This window comes from Octopus sinensis, linkage group LG6, assembly GCF_006345805.1.
Source record: "Octopus sinensis linkage group LG6, ASM634580v1, whole genome shotgun sequence".
NCBI classification, from domain to species: Eukaryota; Metazoa; Mollusca; class Cephalopoda; order Octopoda; family Octopodidae; genus Octopus; species Octopus sinensis.
The window spans coordinates 88,273,116-88,294,158 of NC_043002.1; the positions used below are offsets into that span (position 1 = coordinate 88,273,116).

Genomic DNA, 21,043 nt, shown 5'->3' on the forward strand with positions numbered 1-21,043 from the left:
TAAGGATTGGACAAAAGAGAGGAAGGAGTCAAGTTGTTCACAGGAGAGTGAGGTTGCACCAATACAATCATCAGTATAATGACCGTATATCATTTAACATCCGTCTTCCATGCATGCATGGGTAGGTCAGCTGACAGGAGCCAGCCAGGTAGAAAATCTACCCAAAGCTACAGTGTCTGTTTTGGCAGGGATTTTATGGCTGGATGCCCTTCCTAACAATAACCACTCTGCAAAGTGAACTCAGTACTTCTTATGTGGCACTAGAACAGGCAAAGTTAATTTCAGTAAGATTTTTACAGCTGGATGCCCTTCCAGATACCACCCACATTACAGTGTGGACTGGATGCTTTTAATGTGGCACCAGCACTGGCAGGGAACTAAGTACCTCAAAAGAAATGGAATTATGAGAAGGGCAGGGCATTTGTGTCAGAGAATGATAGTTAGAGTGTGACAAAGAGACAGAAGTAGGTTTCTTGCCACAACAGAGGGGTCATTAGAGGATGTGATCCGGTATCAAATGATGAAAGGTTATAGTGTAACAGAGGAACAGAAAGGTAGAAATAGGTGTCTTGCTATAGAGGAGGTATATGGTTACCCAGTGAGACAAACAGAGAGAGAGAGAGCGAGTGAGTGAGAGTTACAGAAAGGCCAGAAACAAGTGCACTGGTGTATAGGTGATGCTTGGTTACCTAGTCAGAGGAAAAACAAGAGGAGAGAGAAAGTGACCAGAGAGAGAGAGAGAGTAGGAAACAGCAAAAGTGTAAGAGAGAAGAAGAGAGATGGTGTAGTGCTAGGGTATACTCACAAGTAAAAAGAATATGAGTGTAGAATTAGGTTAGAAAAATAGGGAGTAGATGTCGGTGGTGGGGTGTGTGGGGAGCAGTGATACAGTGAGCACAGCAGTGAGGGCAAGAAAGAGGATTGGAAAACAATCATAAAGTATGAGGAGGAAATGTGAGGAAGAGAAACGTGCAATTAGAAGAGGAGTTGTAATTTGATTAGAGTGGGTGAAAAGTGTGTTGTTACATGTGGGTGGGACACGCTTCAAGCACTCAGTTTTGTGGATAGGTCTTCTAGGGCCTCATCTATATATATATATATATATATATATATATATTATATATATATATATATATATATATATATATATATATATATATATATATATATATATATATATTATATATATACACACACACACGCAATATATATACACATACACACACATATATATATATATATATATATATATATATAACTAATTGACATCATATGAATAATCTAAAGCTACCAATAAAATGATGGTGTCTTTGTACATATATATTACCCTATAGTTTCTACCTTTACCCGTGCTGTGTCAGGTAAATAACACTTCATATGTTCTTCAGCTGCTGGAAATCCTACCTTCAATACTTTGGAAGTTTCACAAGGTAATAACTCTCCTATGCCTACATAATGTATTTGCCAGGACTATTGACTCCTGTTTCAATACTAATTAAATTCAACCATAACAAGGAATGTGTCTAGTGCAAATAATGAGCCATTAGTGTAATCAGATCGTCAGGCTATTTCCCTACCGATATAATCTACTCTTGTGTACATATAGCATTAGCTCAGTGTTAATTTTCCTCATTCACACCTTTCAGTTGTATAGCTTAGAAAGTATTCAGTTTTATTTATTTTTCCCATTACCCCACTGATGTTGTTGAATTGTAGAAATTCTTGCCTTAACACTACTAACACAATTTCATGTACCTTTTTATTTTCTTTTTCAAATTTTTCATGTTCTATTTATTGAGTGATCTTAACTAAATCACTTGCCACCTGCCTTGAGACATCTCTACATGCTATCATAAAACATGCAGTTTCAAGAACAAAAATAAGAAAAATTGACTGAGGCAATTCAGAGAAAACTAATTTTCTAAATGAATTTAACCCTTTAGCATTTAAACTAGATTATATCTGACCCAAATATCCTAGCTGTTCTATGTTTAAATTGGTCAGATACAGCCTCACACCTACACTACAATGTCATTTCAAAAATATACAATTACATCATTGAAATCTCAAAGCTACAAGATAATGCATGAGTGATTCAAAACAATTACATTTTAGAGAGTAATGGGTAAATAATAAATTTTATTTTTAATCTTATTGTACACAATTTCATCACAAATTAAAAACAAAACTCAGAACAGGAACCTCATAGAAATTTATAGCAAGCTGTAATCCATTAGTTCTAGTCATGGACATGAAACATCAGCAGAGGCTGGAGAGAAATGAGGCACACAAGGTCTGCTGGTTATGTAATGATAATTAATTAGCATGGAAAGTAAATTGCACACATTAAAGGCTTCAGCCGATATACATAGGTTGTGAGCAAAAGTGCTACGTGTTATTAGTTGAAGTTAGCTATCAAAAGTAATATTTATTTATTCACAATGATTTGGATTAGTCATGTAGTAGCTTTGATATTTCAATGATGTGATTGATTGTTTTTAGAATAACATTCTAGGGTAAGTGTGACTGATGACCAGATCAGGCCAGTTTGAAGATAAAACAAGTAAACTATTTTGGTTGAATATAACTAGTTTAAATGTTAAAGGGTTAAAAAGAAACGAGGTAGCAAGGTCAGATCTCAGAATGATGGTTGTCCTAACAAGATGACAAATGATTGAGAGATGTAATATGCTATTTGGCAGTCCCCATTCCATGCAAAGAAAGAAAGTTATGATGATGATGCTGATGAACATAAATATAGATTCAGTGAGCATTTTTTTAAATTTTTTTTTTTTTTAAACCCATTAAATTTCACAACAACAACAGTGAATTTATAAAGAATTTAGTTCTGATTCCAGATGCCATTGGATACCAATATAGGTAATAATGTTAAAGAAATCTGAAATCTATACAGTTGATTTAGAAGGTTCAATTTTACACACATCCTCACATCCTTCAATTAACTAATCTATTTAGAGGTGGTAAATCTTTCTTAAAAAAATAGACCCTTAGCTATCATAATATTGTCACACACCTTAGGAGTAAGATGAGGATTCAAAAGAAAATTATGAAATAAATGTTACCTTTTCATAAGCAGATGCAAACCCTTTCCGATTACAGCAATAGGGCATCTGATGTACTAAACCAACTTTCGGAGTGAGAGCACTCACCATATCAAGTAAGGTTTCAGGAGACACTGAAATAGATGACGATAATAATAATAATAAATAATAATAATAATAATCCTTTCTCATAAAGAAAGGAGGCCTGAAATTTTGTGGGAGAGGACTAGTCGATTACATCGACCCCAGTGTTTCACTGGTACTTAATTTATCAACCCCGAAAGGATGAAAGGCAAAGTCAACCTCAGATGCAATTAAAATCAGAATGAAAGACAATCAAAATGCCACAATGCATTTTGTCTGGTATGCTAACCATTCTGCCGGCTCACATGATGATGATAATAATAATAATAATAATATTCATTAAACAAAAGAAAACAAGACTGTCTGTACATTATAAATGCTAATTCTGACTCGGCTACCGGGTGTCTTTTAATAGGTCAGCAGCTGTTGACTCAACAACAATAGACACAAGTGACATAAAAAGTTAGCTAACAGATTGACACTTCAATTACTTTATTAACAAAAGACTTACGTAATGCAATATTCGTTACTTTATCACTATCTCTGAAGTTATTGGTTTAATATTAAAATTTTTAGAGAAGTTGACACAGAAAACACCAACAAGAGAAGAGAACTGTAAAATATAAACTTACTTCTCATACCGCTGTCATTGATAGCGATAAGATTGTACTTGGCATTGTCATAGGCAGCCACCATATTGTTGATCTTCCCGTTTGGACCCACATTTTTGGAACCTACAATTCAAATTTTGGGGGAAAAAAATTCAAAACTACTAAAAAATTTTATTAAAAATTATCTTAATTATTAATTATGATTCTCAGAAACTTTGAATCTAAGTCCAATAGTAACAATATAAAATCTTTACTCCTTTAATTTGTCATCAGACTACAGCCATGCTGAGATACTGCCAAGCATGGTTGCTTATCCTATTGATCTGTTTTTACTGAATTGTAAAGTTACAGGGACATAAACTCAGCAACACCTGTTGTCAAGTGGTGATGGACACACAAACACAAACATATGCAACGGGCTTCTTTCAAATCCCACTCACAAGGCTTGTCAGCCTGAGGCTATAGTAGACACCTGCCCAAGGTGTCATGCAATGGAACTGAACCTGGAACCATGTGGTTGGGAAGCAAACTTCTTACCACACAGCCACACTTTAGTCTATTAACTAAATAACGGATAAGTGAAAATTTTTGTATAATTTTATTCAAGTTTTGATTTTACATTTTTCGTGTGTGTATGGGTGGGTGTGTAAAGAAGAGAACAGCTAAAATAAAACTACTTTTGTTGTGTCTGGGGAGAGTCATTTTCTTTGTGTGTCATCCCATTACATACTAAGTCAAAGAATAGCTAAAAAATGTTTATGACAGTATTACACAATATAGTCTAAATCACCATAAAGACTAGCTAAGAACATTTTATTGAAGGTCTATAACCTAATATATATTAAGTCACCATAGAGAAACTTCTCAGAAGAAACTAAGAAGTTGAGGAAAACAGCCAATCTGGGCTCCTCCACCCACCTAAAATCAATACAAAACTAAAATAGACATATTTCACTTTGTTTGGAATGGTGTAAACTTTTGCTGAATTTTCTCAAGAAGAGCTCCAAGTAGTCAATATCCTTTGTATGTCTGATTAAACATATTATGTAACTATTTAATATATCTACTTCTTGAAGAGAGTGTCTACATGATGACTCAACCAGCTAAAAATAGTCCAATCTTGTTCATACCACAAACAATGGAAAGACATACAGGGCAATGTTAGTGTATATAAAAGGACAGGTTGGTCATGTCTGAAATGCCTTTGATCATAGGTCTGCATGGTCAAGACTGACTTGGAGTTAAACAACTTCATAATATCACAAAAAAAATCTTCTGATGATACATTTTGGAGCTTGAATTAATTGAGCCAAGTGGGATGGGTTAGCACATGTCCTAGGTCACACAGTACTTCTGGGTGGAGTGGAGGGTAACATTGGAATTTAGGTGAAGCAGAGACAGACAGACAGAATAGTTCCAGGTATACATAGAGAAGACTACAAGTGAGATATAATGGGAGACTGAGAGACAGAGCTAAAGTACCACCATAGCACTGCACTAATTTACTGTCTGGAGAGAGAGAGATAAGAGTAGTGAAAGTTCTAAGTAGAATCACTATGCACAAGTCATTAAAAATAACCTCATAAAAGTTTCCAGTTATAGCTTTCACAATCAAATATACGATTACAGTGCTATGGATACAGATCAATGTTTTTCAATAAAACCAGCAGTATTACATTTATTTTTTTACATTTCCCTTTCCCTAAATTAGACTAGTTAATAAAACATCCCATTCGGTTTAATGCAGTCAGTGAAATAATATTACCACCATTACACACCAAATCTGCATTTCTTTCTTGTAAACAACTATTAATTCCATTTCTACTTGGTTTCTTTTATTTCCCAATCTTCAAAAGTCTGTCTGCATTTATTTCTCAGTTTTGGTAAGTCTGCATCCACAAAGTCATCACTTGCAGTAGGTACTTAGAGCATCTGATGATTAGTAACTACACAAGCCTGATTACAGAGTTAATTTTCTTTTTTTAGAATCACAATGTATATTATACACACACACACACACACACAGACACGACTGTGTGGTTAGAAGTTTGCTTCCCAACCACATGGTTCCAGGTTCAGTCCCACTGCATGGAACCTAGGGCAAGCATCTTCTACTACAGCATTGGGCTAACCAAAGCCTTGTGAGTGGATTTAGTAAATGGAAACTGAAAGAAACCTGTCATGTGTGTGTGTGTGTGTCCCATCACTGCTTGACAACTGGTGTTGGTGTGTTTACATCCCCGTAACTTAACAATTTGGCAAAAAGAGACTGATAGAATAAGTACTAGGCTTAAAAACAAGTCCTTGAATCGATTTGTTCAACTAAAACCTTTCAAGCATGGCCACAATCAAATGACTGAAATGTGTGTGTGTGCGTGTGTGCATGTATGTACACACATTATAATAAAATTTCTGTAAATTTACAATCCTATTTTCAGGTCACAGTTCCACATATACTGTTTTGTGAGTGGAACAGAACCAGGAAGCAGAAATATGTTATAAGTTATCATTCATTTCAGCATAAAAGGTTTTGTTGATGAAAAAAAAAAAAATTATGTAGAAAAAAAAGAAAATACTTAAAGAAAACAATATTGAAATACACTTACATATAAAAAGTCTGCTATCAGCATTTGGATATTTTGCAATGAGGCTTTGAACAATAAAAATGGCTGGATCTTGTTCATTTTGAACACAAAATAAAAGTTCATACTGTAGAAAGAAGAAAAATAATACATCAGATAATGGTGCAAAATCAAAATGTCATGGCACAACGTAGCTTCTAGCTAAAATACAGCTTACTGATTTTATTACTATAATCCATTTTTGTAAATTTTACCTAGTTGACAGGAAAGGTGTTGATTTCACTTAATGATTTTCAGAAATAAGCAAAATTTTAAGAGTTATGTACAAGCAAGTTTTCAGTGCAGACAATAAAACATCTGATTTAAAATAGGAGCAATTTTTGATGATTTTCTTTTTTAAATTATGGAGAGCAACTTCCAAACAGTATTTTACAATATACATACCAACGTGTATGTGTGTGGAAAGCTAAGAACCAAAAATATGTGAATAGAAAAATAAGTTTATCCATCTAAAAACAGGTTTACTGTGGAAGTTAACTTTAAAATTTTGGTACAAAATTCTAAAACAAAATATTTTAATTTTTTACAGCTAAAACCTATAAATTCTAATATCTACATGGGCGCTTGTCAAAAATAATTTACCAATAGTTGCTTTGTCTAACTTCAGTTAAAATAATGTTGGTGTACACAAAAATGAAAATTAACCTTACAATTAAGAAAAAAAGTTATCAGTCATGAATGAGCAAAGGTTGCAAACCAGCCAGGTTTCATGAAAATTAGCCAAATAAAATTTTACATTCAGTTTCATATATTGGTGTATCAGCAATCAAACACTTCTGGTTATGAAACAAATATGCCAGTTCTTTACTTTAACAATACAGCTACCAATTCCAGAGTAATCTATACTAAGCTTTAATAAAACATCAATTATTATTAATCTCCCAAAAATTATATTTTCCCAATCCACCAAAACAAACATAATACAGTCAAATCAATAATCAATGATGAAATTAAAGACCTAAACAGTAAAGAGAACTTCTAAATATAACATAGCTATCTTAACATATAATCATAAATATATGGGAATATATGTGTGGGTGTGCACACAGCTGTTGCAAAGACTAGTTTTGAATCAATAGTTCCATAAATGTTAATGAAAAGGAGCGAGTAGAAATTATAGTCTATTTAGACATTGTGCTAAAAGCTGTGTCTACAATAGAGTAAAGAAGTTGAAGGGTTTTGTGAAGAGAGCTGAAAGGGTTTGACAGAAAAGTTTCAGGATACCATCAGATGCTATTCTTTTACTAGGTTCCATAGGGAAGGAGAGGCAAATAAATGAAAAATGTATGTTTAGAGGTAAGAGTATACAGCAGCTTTCTATGTGAGAGTCCAACCAGTAGAGTATATGGGTTAAGGAGTACCATATAGAATTCAGCAAAACACGAATACCCAGCAGCAGCTTAGCACATTGTGTAACTGTGTGCTGTGTATCAAAGAATGTGCTTTGCTCTTTACATATTTAATATAAATTTTGCTTTGAATGGTTCTCATTTTGTAATAATGATTTCTTTCAGGCTATGTTTTATAATTTATCTGTCAGCAGCACAACCTCTGGTAAATTATTTAAGGTAAGTCGGGATAAGGAATTTGGTAGGTCATAACTCAGTGGATTGATACCAATATCTGTTGCCTTGGATATAGAAGTGAAATTAATTTACTGCTTTGAATAATCAAAATAAAACTGGAGAAGTTTTAATTGATTAGCAGGCTTGACAGACCTGTGGACTTGAGGCCACTATATTTTAATACAGTTATATACAACAGTAAAATCCATATAGGTCTTTACATTTAGATATCTGCATGAAATGGTGAAACATTACAGCTATGTGCCTTTTGTTGTCCCTAACCATTTTACATGCATGGGTAATTTTATAGGCATGGCTGTATAGTTAAGAAGCTTGTTTTACAACCACATAGTTCTGACATAAAAGCAAATGATCAAAGCTAGACTGTTGATTCAATATGCTAAAGTATTAACCTACTGTTTAGGTTTTTTCACAAACTTCATAACCAAAGATATATCAATATGTAATTAACAATATTCAGAAACAGGTGTAGGAGTGGCTGTGTGGTATGTAGCTTGCTTACAAACCACATGGTTCCGGGTTCATTCCCACTGTGTGGCACCTTGGGCAAGTGTCTTCTACTATAGTCTCAGGCCAACCAAAGCCTTGTGAGTGAATTTGGTAGATGGAAACTGAAAGGAGCCTGTCGTATATATGTATAATATATATATGTGTGTGTATATGTTTGTGTGTGTTTTTGTACTCGCCAACATCGCTTGACAACCGATGCTGATGTGTTTACGTCCCCGTAACTTAGCGGTTCGGCAAAAGAGACCGATAGAATAAGTACTAGGCTTACAAAGAATAAGTCCTGGGGGTCAACTTGCTTGACTAAAGGCGGTGCTCCAGCATGGCCACAGTGAAATGACTGAAACAAGTAAAAGAGTAAACATAGTAGAAGTTTTGCTATTAGACCTAAAGTGAGCCTAACCACCGGTTTGTCTCCAATCAAAACTTTTCAGCTAATAGTTACAAAATCTTAAATATTTCAATATACTTATAGCTGTCTCATTTCTAAATAGTGAGGCTTAAACAAATTAAACGATAAAATGTCCATCAGCTTGACAAGTTATTAAACTGAATTTTACAGCTATTTGTCTCTTCCAGAAGTTTTCAACACGGTCAATGTTTCATTTAAAACAAATTATTCTATAACAGAAGAGCATAGTAGGAAATGTATGTAAATATATATATAAAAAAAAACTAGGAATTTAGTGATACCCTAAAATACTAACTTGATGTATTTTTAAGTTAGATGAATCTTGTCAATCATTAGAGTCACTAGGGATACTAAAAATGTTCTTATTTATTCAGTGTATCCAGAGGAAATCAGCCAAATAGAGCCACCCTCTCTCTCTCCCTCCCTAAGACAATATGAGCTCACAGTGTCATATTCATTAACCCTATATTGTTCCTCTACACATAGCAATACGCCCTCTGCCATAGTATCTAGATGTAGATAAGTAGACTTAGGCAAAATAAAAGATAAATGTCAGGATATGAACTGTTGACTCCCAAACTTGATAAAACATGATCTTTTAGTTCAATGCACCTAGCTACATTGTCCAATATCCCGTATACCACAAGTACAATGAATAATATTCACTGCACATGAAAATAATAGTTTAGCATATGTATGTAAATGGGATTATTTTACAGACAAACTTTTTATATTATGGAGATGTACTTGCATAGCAAGTGATTTGATCTGAGATCGTGTGCTGAAATGAAAACAAGTGCAGCGTGGAAGGTGTTTGTAAGCCATTTAAGAAACACACAAAAGCCGTTCGATTCACTTCAACATTTAAGTTTAATTTGTCAAAATATTTTCGTCACTTTAAGACCGCGACCTGTTCACTGACAAAAATCCGTGAAGTGAATCGAACGGCTTTTGTGTGTTTCTTAAATGGCTTACAAACACCTTCCACACTGCAAACTTTTTATAATTTGGTTATTACAATCTCTATATATATAAACGGCAAAATGTCTGCGTGTGTGTCCTTTATACAAATCCACAATTTTTCAGAGGGCTCGCACTTTCTATGGTCATTCAAAACCATCCAAGGGTGGTCATGCACATCTTTACATTTCCCCAGTCAACCCACATAGCCATTAAAAAATCAATAGAAGTGACTTTTTTGTGAATTTTCTATCCAAAAACCAATCAAAATGCTCGAAACTTGATACACCAGTTGAATGCCAGCTAGCTGTATGTGACTGGTCGGAGATTTGGACAGTACTCGCGTGTGTGTGCGCACGCACGCAGCTGTATATGCATGCACTAGCACTATGACCCCGCAACGCAGAGTCATAGCGCTAGTTATCTTATAAAACTGCTTTCTGAACAATAACAATTTGAACCGTTTCAACAATCTTTAAAGATAAAAATAACAACAACTACAAACACTAGCTTCAAAGTTATGTTTACGCCAGTATTATTGATAAGTCAACTTTGATCAACTACAGAAGTGTCCTAAATTTCAGGAGATAAAATTCAGTCAAAAACTAAACCTCAACCAAATTTGTTGACTCTATGAAGATTTATTCTAGAACTTATTGTGCAAATATTTATTACTCATTGTTCCTCATTAATTAACACAGCAGAGAAAAAATTGGTTTATCATATTCACAAAAGGACAAATCTTGAGGAAAAGGAAACAAGATTTTGAGGGAAAGGCAACAGAATGCATGCAGTCATTTCTATAAAACAAAGGAATTTGATGGTTAACTACAAAAATACCACAAATATCAATCAATACCAAGTATCATATTAAAGTATGCAAATTACTAATTTTGTCAATATAATATTAGTCATAGCACAAGCACTGGATAAGTAGCTTGGCACTACATTAAAGTCCTTCCTTGCAGACTGACAGTTGTATTACTAGAGCCAACTCAAGAGGAAAAGGAAACATATTTTCTTATTGATTGCTGAGTATTTTACTTTAATAGTTTGTGCAAATATCTGTTTACATCTGACTCATACACATAAGGTGTGTGTATGTGTGTATGTGTGTATATATATATATATATATATATATATATATATATATATATGGATCTTTTCGGTTTGAACGGCAGTTTTTTCTAGCAGTGTCATATGAAATTGTCACCCATAATTATGACCCTAGTATCGATCTATTGCATTTCAATCTATTTTAGGGTTAGGGTTAGTTAGGGTTAGTGGGAAGGGTATTATTTTTTTCTTCACAAATGTAAATAAACCCAATCTGTTTTTTAAACGAGGGACATATTCATACAGCACAGAATGTTGTTTACCTCAATGGACATCAGTGATTGGTTGAAATTGAAGGAAAAAACAACAAATATCTTACAAACTATAGAATTTTCTCAATAAAGCCAAGAGAAAAAGATGTTTTATAAACACATTCTACCAGTATACGAAGTTTAAAATTTTTTAGTTACCTAGAAATTATGTTAAAAACTGCCATTCAAACTGAAAAGATCCATATATATATATATATATATATATATATATATATACATACATACATACATACATACATACATACATACATACACACACACTAGTGGTTAAAACTTTAATTTAATACAGTTTTGAATATCTTAAATCAATCTTGGTCTTGTATAACCTGCTACGGTACTAACCAATCAAACACTGGACAACGATACACAGAGCTAAACATACCTAGTGAACTGAATTCAACTGAACCATTTTCCAGTTACATTCTTTGAGATTGTATTGTCTACATTGGTTCACTATCCAAGGTTGTAAGGACTTAAGTAAATAGAGGTTCAATAACTATGTATCCACAGCAGTGAAAATATACAGTCAGATACTGTTCTTAATGTTAATCTTGGTAAGGAGTAGGGACAATGAAAAATGTTAAAGCTGCAATCTACACTAATTATAGAAAAGAATAATATTCTATAAATATATCAAACTAATTAGTTTCCTTTGTTCATTTAATGTCTGTTTTCCATGCTAGCATGAGTTTGTATATATAGATATATATTTATTTATATATACACACATACATATATATGTTTATATATTATATATATATGTGTGTATGTGTATATATATATGTATATATACGCACACGAATACAGGTGCATATATATATGTAAATATATACATATATATATGTGTGTGTTTATACATATATATATATTTAGATATGTATATGTATTCATATACAAACATACTTATATATGTATATATATATCTATGATTGTATGTATAGGGAATAATGTTGAGGCAAAATTCTACAACTAGATGCACTTCATATCACTAATACCTGCTTTCAAGCATGGCATTTTTTTGTTTTTTATTCCAGAGGTCTTTGAAAGCACAAAGCAACCAGTCATGATGTCAACAAGAAATATCGCAATCTGCACTGGCTTACTCAAGTGGTGGCAAAATGGAGTATCAACATTCAGGCACATTCATTAACGCATTGGCTTTCTGCCATTTCCATCTACCTAATATCCTCCAAAGGCAGCCCAGGGTTTTAGTAGAAGACAGTCAAGGTGCCATACTGTGGGATCGATGCCAAAGCCACATGGCTGCAAAGTAAACTTAACACACAGCCAAACTACTTAAAAGATCTATGTTTAGTTTTTTAACTAGAGTATTTGAGCAAACATGCAAAATAAACAAAAGAGATAAATATGGGATATTAGTGGTAGATCTTTTCATCTCAGTACACATTTATTTATAAGGAAATATAAAAATATACCTTACAAGAATTTTTTTTAATCCAAAAAAAAAAAATCAATTAGTTAAGTTGTATTCTTATATTCTTTTACTGATTTTCATCAATTGATCTGACATGCTGCTGTGCTGCCTTCAAGATTTTTTACTTAATCATACTGAACTTTGTATTTATTTCACTTTGGTACTTATGTTAGCATCATCTTGGAAACGTAAATTATAGGGGATTCTTAAGTCTCGTCTTGATGGAGACGTCTAGTGCCAGTGACACTTCATCTAGCCAATGCTGTAAGGTTGGTGATAAGAAAGGCAGCCACTTATAAATACCATTCTAAAAATAACATGACATATATAACAAAATTAGAAGATTCTCTCCGTGAGCCAAATCACAAAGGACTGCAATAAGTGTGTTACCAGCTTAACCAATGCCAGCATGAAAACATGTAAAACACACACACAAAATTGTGGGCTATCTCAGTTTCCACTGACAAAATTCCATTTATAAGAGATTGGTCAACCAAATGCTAAAATAGAAGACACTATCCAAGGTGGTAAGGAGGACACTTGCTCACAGCACCACACCGTGAGATTGAAACTAGAACCATATGGTTATGAAGCAAACTTCTAAACCACAGTGTCATGAGAGAAGGTTACACAATCCCTTTATCTGCCTGTTCTCCTGATCAATTGATTTCAATTTGGCTTTCATGGTTAATTACCAAACTCCAACAGTCCTGTATTCAACAATTCAGCTATAATTCCCAAGCACACCAATATATATCCATTACTACTGAAAAACATCCAAGCTATGATGATTTTTTTTTTTTTATTTTAAATACAACTTTTGTACAGAACTTGTTTCTTTTACCAATCTATTAATCTTGGTTCTGAAGAAATCAAAATAAGGCCCTGAATAGCTTTAACCCTTTCGTTACTATATTTCTGACCAAAATACACCCCTTATGTGTTTCAATTAATTTCTAACATAATCATAAATTTAGTCTGGTTTCATTAAACAACTATAACTTTTTTATTTATGAATATATTAACGTGAATTTTGGAAGATAATTTAATGAAATGTTCTCAACCAATTCTATACTATAATTTTTGTCACAAAGTGACTCTAATTGCAGGTAGATACAGGTAAATTCAACAAAATATAAAATTATTAAAATTCTGTTCAAACATCGCTATAGAAAATGGGTTATTAGCTAATATTCAATTGGGTATACAACAAAATTTTACGATAGAATTTGTTATTCTGGGTAACTTTCTGATACCCATAATAATATTTATGGCAAAATAGGCCTTAATTTTATTTAAGGTTGTGGGAAATAACAAACTATCCTTTCTTTCGCTTTGTTTACGTTTAGCGTAACGGTTCGTTTCCACCGTAATGATTTCAAATAGGCTCATTCGAAAAAGTAAAATGAAATAGTTTAAGGCTTTACTCTTCTGGGAAAGTCTGTGGCTTGGTCCAGTTTCTTCAGAAAAATCACCGAAAGAAACAGTTTTTAAATTTTCACTCCATTCAGATGCCAATTCCTTTTCTTTATCGCTGTCGGAGCTTTCGGATTCACTGTTTTCACTTTCGGAAAATGAAACATCAGATTCATTATCAAATACCACGTGCTTTTTTTTTTTCAGTCATAGAGTTAGATTTATGAAGGTCTTCAGTAGAAAATCCTTCGAATTCTGACTCGCTGCTTGATATAATGAAATTCGTATCCATTTTTTGTCAGAATTACAAATTTTGAAAACACAATAGGAACAAATTTTGGAAAAAAATCTCCCAAAATTCACGGAATTAAAATTACACTTCGATTGTTGTACAAAACTGTAGTTGAACTGTTTACGAAATATAATACGTGTTTTCACGAAAGTACTAAAGAGATTTGCTCTGATATTCTCATTTAAATATGAATAGGTAAATTCGGGCGGTTTTGTCACATTAACCAAAATTTTTTTCGGGCGGCTTTGGGCGGTTTGGTATCGAAAGGGTTAAATTATGAAACACAAACTGAAGACTTTTTTTTCTTACTTTATTTTCAATGTTTATGACATTCTATAATTAAGAAAAAAAAAGAGTGTTTAAAAAAATCTGAGTGCTTTATAACTAGACAGTAACATTCTAGGTATGGAACTTTTCTTTTTACCTAGAATAACTACTATACAATAATTCTAGCACTATTTTGAGGTCAACATTTGTGCAAAAGGAAATCCTACTCTTATCACACCTTAATACGAAAGGTGAATGGACAGTCAAGGAAAGAGTCATTTTGTGTAATCAAAAAGTATGCATTGGCATTATAAAATGTCATTTTACAAAATTTAAAAAAGAAAGACAAAAAAGAGAAACAAAAACATTGACAAAAATCAAATGTCATACTTACAAGAGGATAATTCAAATTGAAAAATGTTTCTAAATTACTGTAAAGATGAGGATCAACTCCAGTTAAGGGTTTAATTATGGACACACCCTGTAGGTCTTCAGGTGATGGTGGTTCATTGGGCCGATGTAGTCGCCATTTGCTGGAAGAAGACAAAACAGATTTATTAGTGTAAGAGAGACAACAGCTAAAATTATACAGGTCTTGATTTACCTTTTGTAAATTTGAAATACGATTTATACTACCATCACTATTAGAGCACCCTAAAACCACATGGAAAAGGACCATTGACAAGGAAAGGAGATGAGAAGGGCGGAAAAGCTAGAATGAGACCAGAATAGTGGCAGAGAACCAGAGATGGTTGGAGAGATTATGTTACAGTCTTATGTACCTATTGGTACAGAGAACTAACTAACTAATATTCATTTAAACATTTGAATTTTCAAAATCTGATTTACAATGGATGAAAACTAAGCATCAAATATTTAGAGAAAAACAGTAAATGAATTAATCTGCTTACTGAAATTCAATGAGAAATTGATGCAGTTTTATGAAAAACTAGCAACACCTCAAAAATAAGCTTAGTTAGTTTTTTTTAGAAACTATTATGAGAATTTAACTTTAAAGATTCTAAAACTACCACAAAAATTATACAAATTATAATCATTAACAAAAAAATTCTAGATATCTGCAAGAATACAGAGGTTAGTTTTCATAGAACAGTGGAATCATACATATAAAAGAAGCTATCCTAATCACTCATTTAGAAATAACCTTAATAAACAGCTGTAAACAGCTTTCATTCTAAAAGTTGACTGGTCAATTTAGATAGTGGTCATTCCACCCAGTCTTACTACACTGTGATCCTACTGTCATAACAGTTTTGGTAATGTTTATATTTTCAAAAGTAGAGTTCTTATTATTACATTAGAACGTTCCCTTTCATTTATATAAATGTGACTGCCATCAATATTTCATAGAAATTGTGAAAATGCAATCCACAAACAATTTCCTAAAAGCAATAAGACAGCATACTCCAAGACATTAATACTGATAAATAAGACATTATACTCTGTGAGTACCTATTCATACTGATAAAGCATCATTCTGTGACATGCCTATTTATATTGCTAAATAAGGACTTATTATTTTGAAATCATAATCAAGATTACTTATAATATAAACAGGTACTTTTGTAAGTATCAGATAGATATCAAAATTCAGAACTTACGAATTACCCAAATTATAATACAAAATTTTGAAAATAAGATCCTGAGTAGCTTTAAACTTTATGAAGTACAAATTGTAGATTTTTTTTTCCTGTTTTGTTTTCAATGCTTATGACATTCAATGACGAAAGGGAGGGGTCATTTTTTTGTTTTTTTTTTAATTATCAGGTTTGTGCTTCATAAATAGATAGTAACCTATTTGGTACTCAACTTTATAATGGGTGTGGTATCTACTTTTCGTCTCACCTAGAATAGCTAGTACACATTAACTTTCAACTTAACATTTGTTAATTAAAATATCTAAAACAGTTACACTGGAAGTAATTTATTATAATAGATTTCATGTTATGTCTGTACAGCATTATTAAGTATTGTACACGTGTAAAATAATATCAATAGAAACGTGTACAATAATAGGTGTATATTTTACTAGATTACCAGATTTTATAATACGGATTATCAATACAATTAGAAATAAATAAAAAAACAAATTGACCTACATCTATGCCAAACACAGATTCAATTCATAAGCTTAATATTAAGCTGTAGGTTTTGTATTATCAAGCAGAAATGATAAGTCCACCCTTTGACTATAGTGGATAAGTCAATCTTTAGGCAGACTAAATCAGTATTCTTACCAATAAGCATAAAACAATCTTAAGTGGGATATGAGGGGGAAAAAAAAATTAAATAAGTCACTTCGTTTTTATGAGTCTTATTGTCTCTATACTAATATCATAAAAACAATTTACATTAAAAAGGTTAGGCAAAAATGTGAACGAGAGAAATTACAGCTATATGTGTATCATATGTAAAAGGTTTGCTGTTTTGTTATAATTTTAGTTACAAGAAGCTTTAAAAGCAATGAAGTTATCTTTTAACATTAAAAAAAAAAACTTAATAGATGTGGTTGCTACAATTATTTAAACAAACTAAAATTACTATTAGGGAAAAAAATATATTTCTAGCATTAGCAAATGTTAAACTTATCAAATAAAAAGCCAACTTCCTAAGCAAAAAGTTTAGCTAATGTTTACTAGTATCACAAAGCCGTGATATTTTAAAAGTAGAATATATTAGAAATTTTACATGATTCATGAAAAAATGTTAAAAATTTAAAAAAGCAAAATTCAATTACTCAACTTTAAATAAAGTCTAAAGCAATGGGCAATACATAAAGACAACCTCAGTATTTGAACAACTATTTCATATAACAAAGAAATGGCTTTCAAAAAGCAGCATCAAAGGTTTACTTACTATAAATTTCATATATGACAAGTCTATAAATATTAGTTTCTTTTCACAATAAAAGTGCCTTAAGGTTTTAAAAGAAATCTTAAATGATTTTGTGTGTGCGTGTGTGTGCACGTGCATATGTCTGTTTTGTGTGTAGGAACACACATTCGTATAGATAAATGTGCATATATGAGTAAATGCACACATACACAGACCAATGCAGTGAAATGGAAAATTTCAGTACCAATAGCTATGGTCTATAAATCCATAACAACAATTAAAAATAGATATATTTCTAAGGACTTGAAACACAGACTGTTTTCTAACTTTTGGCTAGCACACAAAACAATTCAGCAACAATAGATGAATTAAGAGTTATCTTTTTGTTTTTTGGGGTTTTTTTTTTTCTTCCAGTTTAGGTATGAAGCTTTTACAATCACAAAAACAAAACCAAAAAGAAAGAAAAGAATGAAATAGTGAGAGTCAAATCACCATAGCAACTATATATTCTGAACATTATTTTTAGCTTAACATAGCTACAAAAGCTTTTGTATTACTGCTTGTATTCAAAAATTAATAAAAGATAAAACTCAAACCAAAAGATGTTTTTAGATCAAGGTAATCAATATCATTTATACAACAGAGATAGCTGATGTAAGATTGAACACTAAGCCCTACTGTACACACAAGTTTTTGTGTTGAAGTTGTTTGATACTTGATGAGAAAGTCTACAGTACTGTATGATGACAAAAGTGGGATTAAAATGAATTGCAAAAAAAAAAAATATTGATCTGTTAAGAAAACAATGCCCTGTCTTGACAACTCAACAATTCAACAGAGACATAGGAGCACTGTCATGACACATGGTATCTTAGGCATTTTAAACTTGGTGGTGCCCATCCCTTTCCAGGTCTGACCACAGATGATTTCTTCCAGAAGAGAGAAAAACTGACAAACAGCAAAGAGAAAAACAATCCTGGTACTTTACTGCCCCCAAAAGACTAAAACAAGATAACTGACCTCACAGTGAATCAACAATTCAAAATAGACTAGTCGGCTTTCCTTTGGACATGGCATGAAAATCACCAATGTCTCAAAGGAGTGAGTGTCGTGGAGTTCAGTTACATTCAACAAACACTAAAGTTTTCCCCAAAATCCAGGGTTTTTATAACTGCTCAACTTGACTTAAAAGAATCGAAATCCATTACAAATATTCTTTACGTAACTTTTTAGAATCCTTATATGAGCAGTTATATTAACCAATGGAAAAAACGACAATAATAATCCTTTGGCAATGTGACATAACGTCATATTGCCAGCTACCACCAATTGGCGCCTTATTCCAAAATGGCTAAAATAGCTACTTGCAACAATAGTATAGAGGGTAAAATGATTACTACAAAAGCTATTTGTCTGACTCTTGACTGCCAAGTGGATATCCGTATGCATCTTGGGAGTAATTTACTTTTCATTCATAATTCCTTTGGTAACTTCCACTAGAATAATTCTGTAGTAAAAACTAACAATGAAACTTTAGAAGGAAGACATGACACATGCAATTGGTATGTGCTTCATGAAAATTCCAAGAGCACAACAAGTATTCTTTCATCTGTGCAATTCTCTAAGTCTTGGTTTGGCAGAAAGTCAAACCTGGGCTTAGTTTTTGATAGCTAAATGAAAATGTAGTTGATTATGCACACACACCCATACGTCCCACAGGGTGCATCATAATTAGTCTTAGCGAGCTATTTTTCACCAGAAGTGTTCACCATATTAATAAATTTATGAACTGGGCAGCAACATAAGTCACAGAGTGAAGAAAATAGGCAGAAAGAAGTGCTAATTTCTTTAAAGTCACAATTACAAAGTGATAGTAATTTTTAAAATAAAGGGAGCAAGTACACTTTTGCTGGACTCAGCCAACAGACTATGGCCATGCAATAAAAACCATGCTTGAATGGGGAAAATGGATGTAAAAGCATTTAGTAAATTAGAATCTCATATTTTTATTGTTTATGAAATACAGACAAAAGAAAAAGTATGTGAAGCATGAAACTGAAAATTCATTCTATAATTACTCAGTTTCTCACTTTATACATTTATCTTTCCACTTACAAAGAAACTCAAAGTAGTAATGGAGTGAATTGCTGAATGATATGTAGTAAGAAGTTAGCCTCCCAGCCACACGATTCTGGGTTCAGTCCCAATGTGTGACACCTTGGGCATGTGTCTTCTACTATAGCCTCAGGTTAATCAAAGCCTTGTAAATGGATAGAAGCCCATCATATATATGTACCTTTGTGTGTGTGATTTTGTGTTTGTGTCCCTCACCAGAGCTTAACAATCAGTGTAGGTTTGTTTATGTTTCCATAACTTGGAAGTTCAGCAAAACAGGATGGCTGTAGTCAAATGACTGAAACAAGATTATATATATATATATATATATATATAGCTAGAATAACCACATGGCTTCATGTTCTATATCACTGCATGGAACTTTGGGTAAGTGTCTTCTACTGATATATGAATGGAATTGGTAGACAGAAAGCCCATTGTGTATACTGTGTTTGCCTGTGAATGCTGAGATTCCACATCTTTGCAGGACACCATCTGATCAAAAACATGATGTCATGTTTCCCTTCTGTATCATTAATATGTTATACAGTTCTGAGCTTTTGAAGTTTAGTAGAATAAGAAAAAAAATCCCTTCTTTGGAAAACTAGTGACAATTGGCAATGCTGCCTCAAATATCCTTGCAACCCATGCCGACATGAAAAAAAAAAAAGAAAAAAAGAGACACACACAAAAAATGAATGAATATATAAAACAATTCATTTCACAAAAGCTTAAACATTTCTTTTTCACTTTACAGATATTAGAGTAAATTATCTTAACACCAGCTCCAGACACAAAAAGTATAAATACTATCTCAACTTTAAAAGTCATGTATAAAATGTTAACACCACTAGTTCAAAGAGATAAATAGATTTATTTATTAGTAACAATAACAAATGTCACTTTTTGATTGACCTATGTGTGTGTGTGTGTTTGTTGCTAATATGTGCAGCAGACATAATGAGAGAAACATTTCTGGAACAAATGACTTGCATACCTAAGTTGACTGTTATAACAACATACCTGCCAGTGTGTGTGTGTGTGTGTAAAAACTACAATGTGATAGAAACACTGATAAACTCCTGCTGACTTGAGTATATATGTAATACAATATCAAATAAGTGCTTTATTATCTATTTTAAGGAAAATTATAACCTTTTCATATCAATTTGGAGTTGTATACAGCTATTTTCTCACCAATAAGTACAACCAACCTTGCTTGAGGCTGAGCTATCACTGTCAGGATTTGAATTTACAAGCTAGAATTCCTTTCATATTTATTCTTTTAGATGTTTCTGTCCCATATATTAAACATATTTAGAAAATTACTACTTTGTCCTAATTCTGAACTCAAAACCATTTCCTTCACACTTTACATAATTTCCTCCAGATTATACATCTGTTTTTCCA

General features: G+C 32.6%; 1 protein-coding gene across 1 annotated transcript in view; it reads right to left on the bottom strand.

Moving 5' to 3' along the window:
- The window catches only part of LOC115213036 (ceramide glucosyltransferase), a 111,809-nt gene that overhangs the window by 20,980 nt on the left and 69,786 nt on the right, over positions 1-21,043 (bottom strand). The window contains exons 2-5 of the mRNA XM_029781942.2: positions 15,057-15,195; positions 6,364-6,466; positions 3,779-3,880; positions 3,084-3,196 (exon numbers count right to left, since the gene is read on the bottom strand). Of these exons, the coding sequence (XP_029637802.1) occupies positions 3,084-3,196; positions 3,779-3,880; positions 6,364-6,466; positions 15,057-15,195 (457 nt within the window). The remainder of the gene's footprint in view (positions 1-3,083; positions 3,197-3,778; positions 3,881-6,363; positions 6,467-15,056; positions 15,196-21,043) is intronic.